The 12746-nt window shown below is 43.7% G+C and overlaps 1 protein-coding gene across 1 annotated transcript in view; it reads right to left on the bottom strand.

The window, feature by feature from the left end:
• Positions 1-6148: 6148 nt before the first annotated feature.
• The window catches only part of T265_02865 (hypothetical protein), a gene marked incomplete at both ends in the record, with an annotated part of 29472 nt that continues 22874 nt past the window's right edge, over positions 6149-12746 (bottom strand). Inside the window, 3 exons of the mRNA XM_009167209.1 lie at positions 6149-7255; positions 9493-9663; positions 12022-12105. Coding sequence (XP_009165473.1) covers positions 6782-7255; positions 9493-9663; positions 12022-12105 — 729 coding nt within the window. The remainder of the gene's footprint in view (positions 7256-9492; positions 9664-12021; positions 12106-12746) is intronic.

Genomic DNA, 12746 nt, shown 5'->3' with positions numbered 1-12746 from the left:
GTTGGCATCCGCTTTATTTGCTACCCTCAAGACTACTTTCTGTTACCACGTAAAGGCTTACACAGCATTTCGTTGTGTTAACGCTATATACAGTCGAGGTTTCTTGAAATTCAACTAGGTTCCGATGGCTTAAACCGATGATTTGCACAGTAACCCTGCTTAGTCGCCTCGCTGTCCACTATTAGGCTGTTCTCAGACTAATACTGCGGGAATTTATTGGGTGATTATTTCAAAAATCACAGTTAAAACCGTTCGCACAGTCTGGAAGTATGAGTTTCACAAGAGTTCTTCATTTACACAACTTATTTTTGAAATCCTATCAGTTGGATTTATCGACTCAGTGTCCTAATGTGACATTCACATTTAATCCTTTTTTCGGTACATTTTGGGCACCAACACTCGGAACAAAATGTGTCCGGCAGGATTCAAGCTTCTGTGGCGCTACCTGACTGACGGGCCAACCGATCGACATTTATAGCATGTATTTATCAAAAGCTCGATTTTAATTTCGAGAATGCCGGTAACCTAGACTATTTGGCCAGTGTCAATACTGCTTTTAAATCCAGCGGCCTCAATGGTGAATTGAAGTAAACGATAATTCAAGCCACAATCTCAGATATCATGCGAAACGAGACATCTATTGAAGAAAAGGGCATCTAATAGCATTAAATCGGATGAAACTATCCTTATTTTGTCATTTTGGACAAAGCGGAATACGTTGACAAAGCTAACGCTTGACTCAACTACAGAACCACCTACCGTTATCTTTCGGACAATCAAACTGCGAAACCAACAAGAAAAATAAATAAAACTCCAGAGGAACTCAAGGATCTTCACGAAATCACAGGAGTAAAGCACTGGAGAATGAAGGCTAACGACTCAGGCTGCTCAGTTGTAGGGAGTTCTAAAGATTCGCAGAGAAATGATGTCACTATTGTTGGTCGTTTCACCATCATGAACACTCCGTTATATAGAGAAAAGACAACTGTGGAAGCGGGTAAAATAGTTTATCAGTGGATTTGGACATGCAATAAACAGAGCAGGATAAGAAAAAAATTGAAGATTAAAAACTGATGTCCTCCAACAAAACTTCGCTATCCATATTAGTTGATTTAAATGCAACAAGGACGACGGTTGCGGAACGTCTGGACACCCGGGGAAGAAAAATTTTCACCTAAAAAGAACACAAGCTTGTCAGCAGAAGTCGTGACTCAATGGGATTGCTTCGATTCGCGAAGACTGAGGGATATCAGTTCGAAAGGGACAACGTCTAGCTGCTTACTCTCGCAAGAATAAAGCGGAATTGAGAGTTTCTCGAGGCGTGGAACTCCATACAGGAACATGAGCATCGATCCACCGCGTCATTTCCTACGAACGAAAGCATTTACAACTGTCGGACTCCATACAACGTGTGAAATCAAACAATGCAACACCAACCAATAGACCAGTCGGATCATTGAAAAAAATTACCCAACTAGCCGATAGAGTACAGGTATACCATACCATGAAGCAAAAAGCAGTGACAACGGAGAAACGGAGAAGTCACTCAACGAACCAAGGAGATGCAAGTATGCGGGACCAAAACGCAAAACAGATTCAAAGTCGACTAATCAAGTCACGCGGAAGCCTCCTGGCAAACAACTAATCACGTTGGAGCCACAACACACTGATTAGGAATTCAATAAACACAAGAAGAGGAATGCATTCACTCGACCCCGCGTTGACGATGTCACCTCTAGTATTGGCGCAACGCTAGCAAGGTTACCATCAAGACAGACCATCAAACGAGCAGTGTTACCGAGTTATCTATATCCAGCAATGCCGACAGAAGCTAAAGGGGTTTGTCGTTAATATCTTCTTTCGATTTGTCTCCTATACCTTGGAAAAAGGCGCATTTTCTCACTAGTTTCACCAGGCATTGCTCTGAACGTCGCCCAAAGGGCATGTCAACCCAGACATAAGCTTAGCAAGTCTAACTCGATTTTCCAACTATGAACCATGCACATGAAAGGTGGCAGTTCATCGAACAAAATAATCATAGTACTGTTGTCGTACACTTGGGTTCATATGGAAGCATCCATTATTCTATTTCAAAACTATTTTATAAACTTACTTTGGACAGGGGAACAGTGTACTCTGACATTGGTTCGGCGACATTAACGAAGATCTAAATTACCGGTTATGAAGTGAGTGAAGGACGTTGTCTAATTCATCTGGACTAGATCAGTCAAAACAGTGATACGGCATTTACATAAAATACGTCCCGACCTGGATAACAAGGCAGCTCACTTCGCGGAAACACCTGATGAAGGAGAATCTGAAGGTGGTCATTTCGCTCCATTCTCGGTCAACAATCTCCCACTTTTAATGCCCCATCACCGATGTGTCCAGTTTATGTAAACGTCACACACCATCAACAACACTGTCAGTTACGCATTCCGTGAAATTCAATTTTCTGAGAGCAGCTCCCTGTTTCAACCCTGCATCTGAATGATTTTTCACAGAACAGGTCAAGACATCGAGTTGTCTACCTGTAATGTTCTGGTACTTTGTTTCAAGATTGAACTACTGTCTGACATGGCAGTCTTACGAAAACTAGTGAGACTCGAATGTAAGTCCATTTAGCAGTTCACTAGTTGGCTGTTGACTAAGTGGCAGTTGATTTGTTGACCAAACTTGGCAGTCAGCTAGCAAACACATTAATTTATACCTGGTTGGCAGCCAGTTGACGTGCCAGATCTACCAATATTTCGATACGTTGCTGGAAGTCTACACATCCGTCGAAATCTTTCATGTGACATAGGCTATTTCAGTTTACGACGATTTTCTTCGACGTTTTAAAATCCACCTACAATTCTTGTGAACTGATGGTTTCTTACTGACCAGCTAGAACCATCATGCGCGCCAATGTGAGGATGAATGCCTGACGGTTGTTTGTAGGAATATCGGCAGACAACGACTTGTGGCATGATCGCTCACGTCCATCGTGATACGGTATTTCAAAATTAGTCGTTGAAATGAACAATCCTTATCTTGAAACGCAGAGGTTGATGGGAAGGTTTGGACGCTAAAGATTACTAACAAATTTCTGATGCGTGTATCAAATCAGGAAAACGCCACGTGAATTCACTATGTAGGTCGTGCACACAAGCATGGTAAGTGAACATCAAGCGATCGGACAGTTTAGGGGGTCGTTGGGCAAACCAATCACACTATTTGCCTGTTCAGACACGATAATTCTGGTGCGCCCAGCATGTACTGATAGGGTAGTGGCGACACGCTCATCTCGCATGGTAGATGTCTAGAGTTCAAACCCGGGTACGGCCATAAATGAGCCCCAATAACGTTGAAACCCCATTCCAGTGTAAACTCACCAGAGAAGCTTCGACAGGACGGCAAGAGGACTATTCAAACAATGTGGTTCTATAAATCCCGCGACTGTCTACAAATTGCTGCTGACTGTTTCGCCAAGCCTAAACCCATAGGCAACTAATCTAACAACCAATGTTTAGACCGAAGTTCGAATCCAACAGCCACATCTTGAGTAACTAGACTGAGCTGCATCGGATACGTGTATCACTCTATAAAAGTACAGCCATTTTCGTAAACTGCTGACGCAACTATACTGGCGATTTTTAACTCAATTTATTATCCAACATTGCTCTGAGTCCCATACGGATATTTAAAAGCTGTGGATGGCGAATCCGAACAGTCTAACTATTCAAGTAACTAAGCCAAGGATATTGTTTTCAAACAATGCCACTCACGATTTATGACTACTTAATCATAATAATCGTTCCCCTGTAACCCCCTTTGGGTACCTAGCTGCCATGCCCCCCGAAGGAAGCTCGAGGACTGAAATACTGCCAGGTTGCGCAAGACTAGACAGGACAAGTCGAGATGTCGGGTACGACCTTCCGGTCAATAAATTCACGCTGTAACCACTGAGTCATCTCACATCCTTATGGCTAATTAGCGGTACAATAATCCCCTGAAGCATGGGTCCGCCCGGGTATGTAGCCCCCTGAGGAAGTGAAAATATCCTCTTTGGTGTATATTTTACACTAAAGCGTAGCTGCATAACTGCCCTTAAGTTACCACAGCTGGTGAGAAACGGTGGTGTAGTTACTCAAGTGCAGTGTCTTTTCTTCAGAGAGGTTCTTTCGGGAGGGATTAGTGCATTGATAAACCATTTAAATCCATAATCCACTTTTTCCAAGCTAGACTTTTTCATTTGAAAAGTACTGCAATTTGCATATGAAAAATCGGTAGCTTTGTTTACGAACTAGGGCGCCGCAGCTGTTGAATTCTTACATGGTTCAGCAACTGAGAAACGTGTGCGCAACACGTGCCTTGAAAATCGATAGGTTCCTGCAGGCCTCCCCATCGCATAAGACCAACGAACCAGATTCCAGTGGAAAAAATCAATACAGCCGAAGCGTGCGGGAAACCGTGTGTCCAAGATGCTTGTTGTGTTACAAGCACAGTCATAAGGGAAGAGAATGTTAGATATACGGATTCCTACTGTCATGTGTTTTCCCCAAGATAGTGGGCCGATTTTATGGACGGCATGCTGGCGACGGTACGTTATCGATCCAAAGGGAGGGACTAGTTCGACTGGTACGGGTACTTTCATTCTAAGTGACACGAGAGACAGGACGACAGGCACACACACAAAACGACAGGCAGAACGCACTTGTAGAGTGCATGGAAAGTGCTACACCGTGAATGGTTCGTAGCTACCTGTTTTGAATTTGTTCGAGTGCAACTAGTCCAAAACGGAATATGGATTTCCTTCAATTCGCATGTAATTTGATCTGCTTGGAGGCGGTTGATGTGAGTGGGCAATGGGCCAGCTTTTTGAAAAAATGCACTGCACATACTCCTTAACGGCTCACTCGGCAAATGATCACCTTACGGTCATTAATGTGACCGTACGGCAGGGATACTGAACTTCAGCCATTCTTAGACGAAAATCGCCTATCTAATATACTATTCCGTTTTAGTACAGGTAAATGAAACAAAAAATCCGCCAAAAGAATGAGTTCTTAATTTTACAGCGTTCCCGTCACTATAATGAGGCGTATCTAATTGGACCAATATTTCCAACGTTCTTGTAAATAAGAGGTGCTCAACACCATGTAGCACCCAGAGCTCTCTCTGTAAATAGTAAGGAAAGGATACCGGTATAGCATTCTCTCGGGACTAAAGAACAATAATTACCGCCCTGTAAAATGCAAATGGCTTCGAAGATAAATAGTCACAATTGGACCAAGATGTAGTCAGTATATTAGTAGAGCCAGAAATCGGCTATCTTAACTGTTTTCTGTTGACAGACCACCTCTAGTGAACAGTGAATATGACCCTAGGTATGTATGCATCCATCGTTCACCTGTAGCACCCTTTCCATGCCTAACTGCCATACAACCGGAAGGAAGCACGAGGGCTGGGATACTGCCAGATTGCCCAAGCCTAGACACGGGAAGTCCCGAGGCAGAGGTCGCACTCAAACCAAGGACATTCCGGTCAGTAAATTCGCACTCTAACCACTGAGCCATCTCGCTCCCCCCCAGGTAGCTCAGTGGACAAAAGTAAAGTTGCGCTTGAACGGTCTCCGCTCGACTGCTTGCACGGATGCGATGTAATCAGCAAGTAGTCCCCGTTTTGAAAACCTTGTGATTGTGACGACGCATAGTTTCTTGACATGACACACTATTTATAAGGTTGTCGGAAACTTCCCGATGGTTTCGCCCCTTTTTAGACTCATCAGATATAGTCCCTGAAGTCCCATCAACCGTGTGTTCTACTAGAACACCAAACTGTGGGTGGTTCGCGACCTTTGAGCGGCCAATTCAATCGAAGAATAACATAAACGAGCGGTCCAGATGGAATTTTGCTGGGGATCCCATCAAAGACAGCTGAATCTGCAAATGTTTCGGCAATCAAGCAAGAGCTAAACTAAAAAGCTACCTACCTGATGAGCCCTACAAAATATGGAACTGGCTTTTGAAATGGGCAGGGGTCTGATTCAGAATAAAAATGAATCAGTAAGCCAATTCTCTGCAGTTTCTCAAAATGGACTGTTGCATTACCTGTACAGGATGAAGTTCACAACGGGAGCTCCATTATCAGAAAACGACACTTCTCACGAGAACAGAAATTTCGTTTATACCAAATGCACACAGGTTAGGTGCTGAAGAGAAGGGCTAAGTACGCCTAGTGCATAGTAGTTGCGTTGCATCAGAAATCGCTTGTACGGTATACGCAAACACCACAGTTTGTACTGACAGAAGTAGCGGTCACGTTGCATCACCAACTATACGTTCTATCGAGAATCCGCAGACACCGACAGTGCACACATATCCTTGAGGAAAAATTTTCATTCGGAACATAGCATCTTTCAATTCCGTAAGCTTTCAACAGAAGGTTACAAAAAAGTAAAGAAATGACATGCTTTTCATTGCACTAAAGCCGTTTATTACAAGCATATAGTCAAGTAGATTTCTTACATAAATACTGAAAAATAGGCAATAGAATTCGAGTTCGTTCAAAGTCACTTGGCTTGATATTTTCTGAGCAGCAGCGTAAATTTCATGGGGAAATGCAGTTCAGTTAAAAACTGCAATGAAAGGCACATATAGAGAGTCCGCAATAAGTAAGTAGTCATGATCACCGAGATGTATTGAAAATGGAGAAATAGGCAAGCGAAGCGGGTGTAAATGAACAGCGTTGAATGAATATTTGAACAGCAGGTGGAAATTTGGTTCCCTTGGTGCTGTTGTTACTGTTCAGCCTCCATCCCCAGTATTCCGTCGCCCGTTCCAATATCAACAAACGCTTCTTCCTCTTTGTAGCCTGCATTCCGACGACGTGCCAAAAGAGCTGCTGCAAATGAGGGGTTTGAAACGAACGGATTAACGGGATAGCGGGTACGGGGAGGAAGGTTGTCCTTGGGTGATATGAGAGTATCACTCTGATTCACCAATAAGTCGTCAGCTGTATCTTTGGTGACGGTACTGGCCTGACGAAAGAGATCGAACCTCTTGCTCACAGCCGATTTGGTATGCCAAGAACACTGGTTTCTGAGGCGCCTTTGTGCTATGATGAGATCAGTCTTCTCCAGCACGGTGGCGTCCCGGAAAAAATCGTTTAAACCAGAATCTGAAACCGCGGCTTCTTGACTTGTGACAGGGTTGGGATCCATTGTGTCTTCTGCCATAAAAGGTCGCACTTCACAACTACCTGGTTCCGTGAACTAAAACAGAGAGTTGAACAGATGCACCAGCTGATGACAGTAGTTAATGAGATGCGCCAGATGAAAGCTTAACCCAAAAGACAGAGTACATACTGACAACCGGCTGGGGAAGTTGACACTCTTTTCACGAGAGACCGCTTCTCTCGACAGCACAACAAGACTACCCATCAGCGAGTACCCAGTTGTTCAGAAAACACCACATATCAATTTCTCCTCGATGGCGATTACGGTGTACAGTGAATAATAGCTAACGTGAGGACTGAATATGGTGGGCAGATACAAGACTACGAATTCCAGGATGTCAACGAGGAAACTGATGATGTACCATCAGACCTTTTCGGACAGACCAGTGGAACGAACAATGCCTACACTAAGAGAAGTATTGTCCGACAGTGTTCGTTTATTTCCAGGCAAGTGAGATAAAGCGAAACCACAAGGGTCTAATCAAGCCTTGCTACTGGCTAAAAAAAACTCCGTAGTCAAGAGACTAGACACCACAGTATGATTGCATGTATCGGAGCACATGCCATCATTAAGTTGTATTTTGATGGGATGGCAGTCTATCGACAACGAGCAGGTTTGTGTCATCTCGGTTGTCTACAAACTCATGAAATATGGATCATGGTTCATATGGAGCAAGCATGAGTGTACACACCTTCAATAACAAACCAACAAAGGTTATCTGAATGGTATGTACACAATAAACGAAACAAACCTGCTATTCACTCTCTAATACCCACAGGAGTAGGCACACCTATTTTTCTCTCCACCAACTCCTTCCGTAGACCTTTGCTTTGTTGCCCCCTTAAGGCGTCTCACCCAATGATCCATCATGAACTCATGATATGGTAAGAGGGCCCATAACCACAGCCAAATACATAAAGCAGGCTATGTGTCAGGAGATCATCTCACTGATAACTCACATTAGTATAAACTCAATGTGACATTTACGCGTGTACAAGACATACCAGTCGGGAAATTTCAAACCCATATACCGGCAAGCAATCGAGAGGATAAGTTGAGGGAAATGAACCAAGATAACCAAGTACTGTACATTATTGACCATGACTAAGAGGTCGAATAACGAACAGAATTGGGAAGCTAGTGTACTATGTAGTTCATAGATCTGGCAAACCTGTCTGGATGAGACGATGAACTATTGGATAATGTGTCCACCGGACAGACACTGGCAACGACGTCGAGGATTAATTCAGGACTGCGCGCTAACTACTACGCAATTTCAAGTAGTATAGAATAATTATGAATGACATGCCACGCTCACGACATCACTCGATGCGAGCGTCCATAACGCGCTGTACTTCTGTTCAACACATGCATTTAAATGCGGCAGTTGAAATAGGGAATCGCAATAGAACTAAACCTCTGAATTTACTTAATCAGAGCGTCTTGACTTGATTGACTTCCTGCGAAAGCTACATGCTCAATAACTGCGCCCTATCAGTCGACTCAGCAGCCACGACTTCATAATCAGCGCCACAATATAACAAAAGAAATAATTCCGTACTGATAAACACACTAGATCAGAAGATCATATTACTAACCGTTCTGGCCCACTGTCCTGGTTTACATTATCTGAGAAGATACGGAAAAAAGTTCATTCGCCGAGCAAAATACGTGCCTTTTTCCGGAATGAAGTTGATCAACATGTGGGTCACCATCAATCTCCTGCCACAGCGAGATATGCCAGTGGACCACCAAGCAGGGTAGACGATACAAGGACCAACTAATACCCGGTTATTAGTACGACTGTCTGGACAATTTTCACAGAAAAACAACCGAGCTTGATAAAAAACAGTGCCACCAAGCGACAGGTTGCTTGCAAACCAAACTGAAAACACCCAAAAAGTCGACATCAAAGGGTGCTTCCTTGTGGTTTGAAAGTGGCCTCAATCACTGATGGATTGTACGAAGAATGCACCTCTGCGACTTAACAGAGTGATCCAAGACTTCGTTGGGTCTATTTCATCCAAACGAAGATAAACATGAGCAACTCTCATGATCAAGCGTTTGGTCCTATCAAGTCGACCTGCCGACGTTCCGCCACCAGCGCACCATATGCTTGTTGATAGTTTGTCAGTCCAGGATGACGAAAAATCACAAGGAGACAGACTGAAAAGTTTTCAAGAACTGGTCCTCATACAATGAAAAAGCTTGAGTGGGTAAAGACAAGGTGAAATATAAAAACTCACAGTGTATCGTAAAAAATGCGAACGTACCTGTGCGCTAGTTACAAGTTGCTTTGCCGTTGTTTCAGAAATCGGCGATGAATTCGTGTGGAGTCGCTTCTCTAAAGCACGCTGCTCTCTTTCTTGCATTTTCAACCGTCGGCATGCAATTACCACTTGCAGTTCTTTCAAAACCGACGCAAAAAGTGGAGTTCCCATACTCTGAAAAGTATAATAAGATCACATTTATGGAAGGTGGCAAAGCAAGGAAGTATGCAAGGAAGTTCCAAAAACCTAGAACACCTAATCATATTACCTATCTTCGATGGGCGACTGAAGGGTTACCAATCAGAAACAGGGTAAATACAAATCACAGATAATTCATATTACCTATCTTCGATGGGCGACTGAAGGGTTACCAATCAGAAACAGGGTAAATACAAATCACAGATAATGAAAGATAATCGTTCAGCTGTAACACCCTTTTCGTGCCTAGCTGCCATGCCACCTGAAGGAAGCAAGACGGCTGAAATAGTGCCATGAGTGAAATACTCAACATGATTACTTAAGATGCCTAGGTTGGGTTCGAACCACAAAACGTTCGGTTGGTAAGCTTTGACCTTAACCACTGAGCTATCTAGAGCTCTAATCAACAGATACTCCTCAAAGGTACACCAAAAGTGTTTTGTCAATCGTTAATCGGAGCCAAATACAACCTTATTCGATGATGAATCTTGGAGGATTCACTATGTCGGGTGAGACAAATAGAACAAGAAACGGTAAGGTAGCCCACCGAGGCTAATCTCAGAGTGATATAACATGCTCACTATGGCCATTTAAATGGCAGCTAAGTCGCTGCACCACACAGCAAGTGCACAGTGATAAGTCCTTTCATTTGGGAAACCCAGTATGGCTCAATTCATTGCAAAACTGGATAGAGGGTGGGAGTCTCACACGACTGTGCTTCGTACTGATTACAAGACCGTGACAGAGATAACTGGCCGAAAGCCAAAACGTCAGATGATTTATATGTTGCGGCGATGTTTAGTCCACACAGAGCCCTTTCCGTTGCGGCCCTTTCCCTCACCTATAGAAGACGAACTGGCTAAGAGAACATGATGACTTCACACCTACAGCCACTGACACGCTTTCAAAAGCTGTTCAAACTGAGTTGGTCGCCCGGCCGAGAAAAGTTTCTCATGGGGGAAAAGCCATCCCTCCCCGCCCAGGATAGAAGACAAATGATGATGATGATGATTTGATGAAATGATGATTTGAGGAGGTGGGGTACGTAGTTGCCCATTGGAGGCGGGAGCCGATAAATCGGTGTGAATACAGGATTGTTAAGTAGAGAGATTGGGAAAGTAGCTATGCACTGAAGGTGCTTGCTTGGATGTATGACCGCCATTGACCGGGCGTGACTGGGCCATGTGTGACAATGTCTCTAACCACTGATGTGTCCTGTTTGGGGATCCCCATCCAGGAAGACGGCAGTGACAAGCACAGCTGAGTTTGTTGGAAATGGCTTTTGTACATAACTGCCAATTCACTGTTTGACTCCTCCCCCTGGCTCGTTTCCACCTTTCATGTGGTTGTGGGAAAAAAAACCCTACGAGGAAGTCGGTTGGCATATACTGTGAAAACAGGACGGTTTTGTTAGTGGATCTTGCAAAGAAGCGTTTATTCACTTAAAGCTATCAGGGTTGTGTACCTCAACGACGCAACTGGAGAATCATGAATGCATGCGGAGTTGGCACGTCGTTCAAAAGGAAAACATCAGGCTCCAATGGAGCGAAGGAGCAACTGTCCAGAGAAAGACAACTCACGTAAGGAACTGCATCTACCTGGAGTTATCGGTGGTTTCTTAAAGAGTGTCAAAATACCCACTACTAGAAGAGCTTTGTGACAAGCTTCGAAATTCACGGTCGGTTGAAAAAGTCCCCCGGGCATATTCGGTATAAAAAGTTAAATGAAACCGCTACATATGCAAAACTTTGTGTCGTGCACAACTGGAATGACCAAGTAGCAAAGTGATTTTCTGAACTTAGGTCTATGGGTATTTCTATTTTTACCAGAGTGGAGCCTTGTGCGATTGAAAGGTAGCTAGGAAATCACTGCTCAAACTTGGTCACAGAACAACCACGAGTCCCGTAATGTTTCAGACTGAACAATAGTCAGACAGGGACTCATTGTACAGCAGCTCGTAGATGTGTAACTGGAAGGGCAAGTTTAGGTCAAATAAAATAATTCAGATATGAGAGCTGTTCATCAATGGGTTCATTAAGGCTTGCAAATACAGGACGAAGATGTAGATGTTCAAGCGAAAAAGGCAGTGTCCCTCGTCGGTGAACTTAGATGAGAATGTCGATGCCACCATAATTTTCACAAACATACTGACAAAAGCGAGCTCCGATATTAAGCTGAACCGTTCTTATGCCAACTTCCGCTACCTCCTCTGTTGATGACGTTCGTGGAAACATTGTGCTGAAAAGCTTAGTCTTGTGACTGCTAAAAGCGAAAACACAATTGAAAATGAGTGAAAATTCATATCATGCATTACATAGAGGACGTCTCACTAACCAAGCCTGTATCCATGTCAGGATCCGGTTTTTGGTTGTCTTCGTCTTCTGATTCGTCCAAACCAATAGCCACATCTTCCAAGACCTAAAAGTCAAAACCAAGCGGACATATACAAAACACACCTTTAGTAATCGCTCAACAGTAGTCGAAATCAATGGAGACTGTCTAAATGAAAGACTAGCACAAATCTATAACAAGCCAGAGATGTGGCAAAATACTGGTGGTTCATACGGATTCATTAGTTGTTGACCCGTTCGCCAAGCTTAGCAACTGATCTGCAACCGTTTAGTCACTCTGGCGTGGGTAATCCAGCCGAAAATTTTAAGGAGCTTCCAGTTTTTTGTACTAATCGGCAATAGTTACTGTCCTTCAGTGGCCAAATATGCCCACCAAAACGAACGCGTCGTGAATTCGGTAAGCCTATTGATGAATTAACAATGAGATAACCAACTGGAAAATGTTTGGGACCGATTGGGAAGTCATCGTTTCAGAGGGGTTTGGTAAAAAATCGGTGGATTTATTGCTGGGCAACGTTTCGCTTTTGACACAAAAGCTTCGTCAGGCCAAGTGAGTAAGTAAGTAGGTTGATTGGGTTTTAAGGCAGTCGGGGAACCAATCCGTGAGATTCCCTATGGTTAGTGACGTGGTCAGTGCTGGGTGTTCAGTCTGATGTCCCTGTTTGTTGATTAGTGCGATGACTAAGCTTTACGATAGATCGGTTAGGG

This window comes from Opisthorchis viverrini (assembly GCF_000715545.1).
Source record: "Opisthorchis viverrini unplaced genomic scaffold opera_v5_37, whole genome shotgun sequence".
Lineage (NCBI taxonomy): Eukaryota > Metazoa > Platyhelminthes > Trematoda > Opisthorchiida > Opisthorchiidae > Opisthorchis > Opisthorchis viverrini.
Note: the sequence above shows the minus strand (reverse complement) of the source record. Positions and strands in the feature narration are given on the sequence as shown.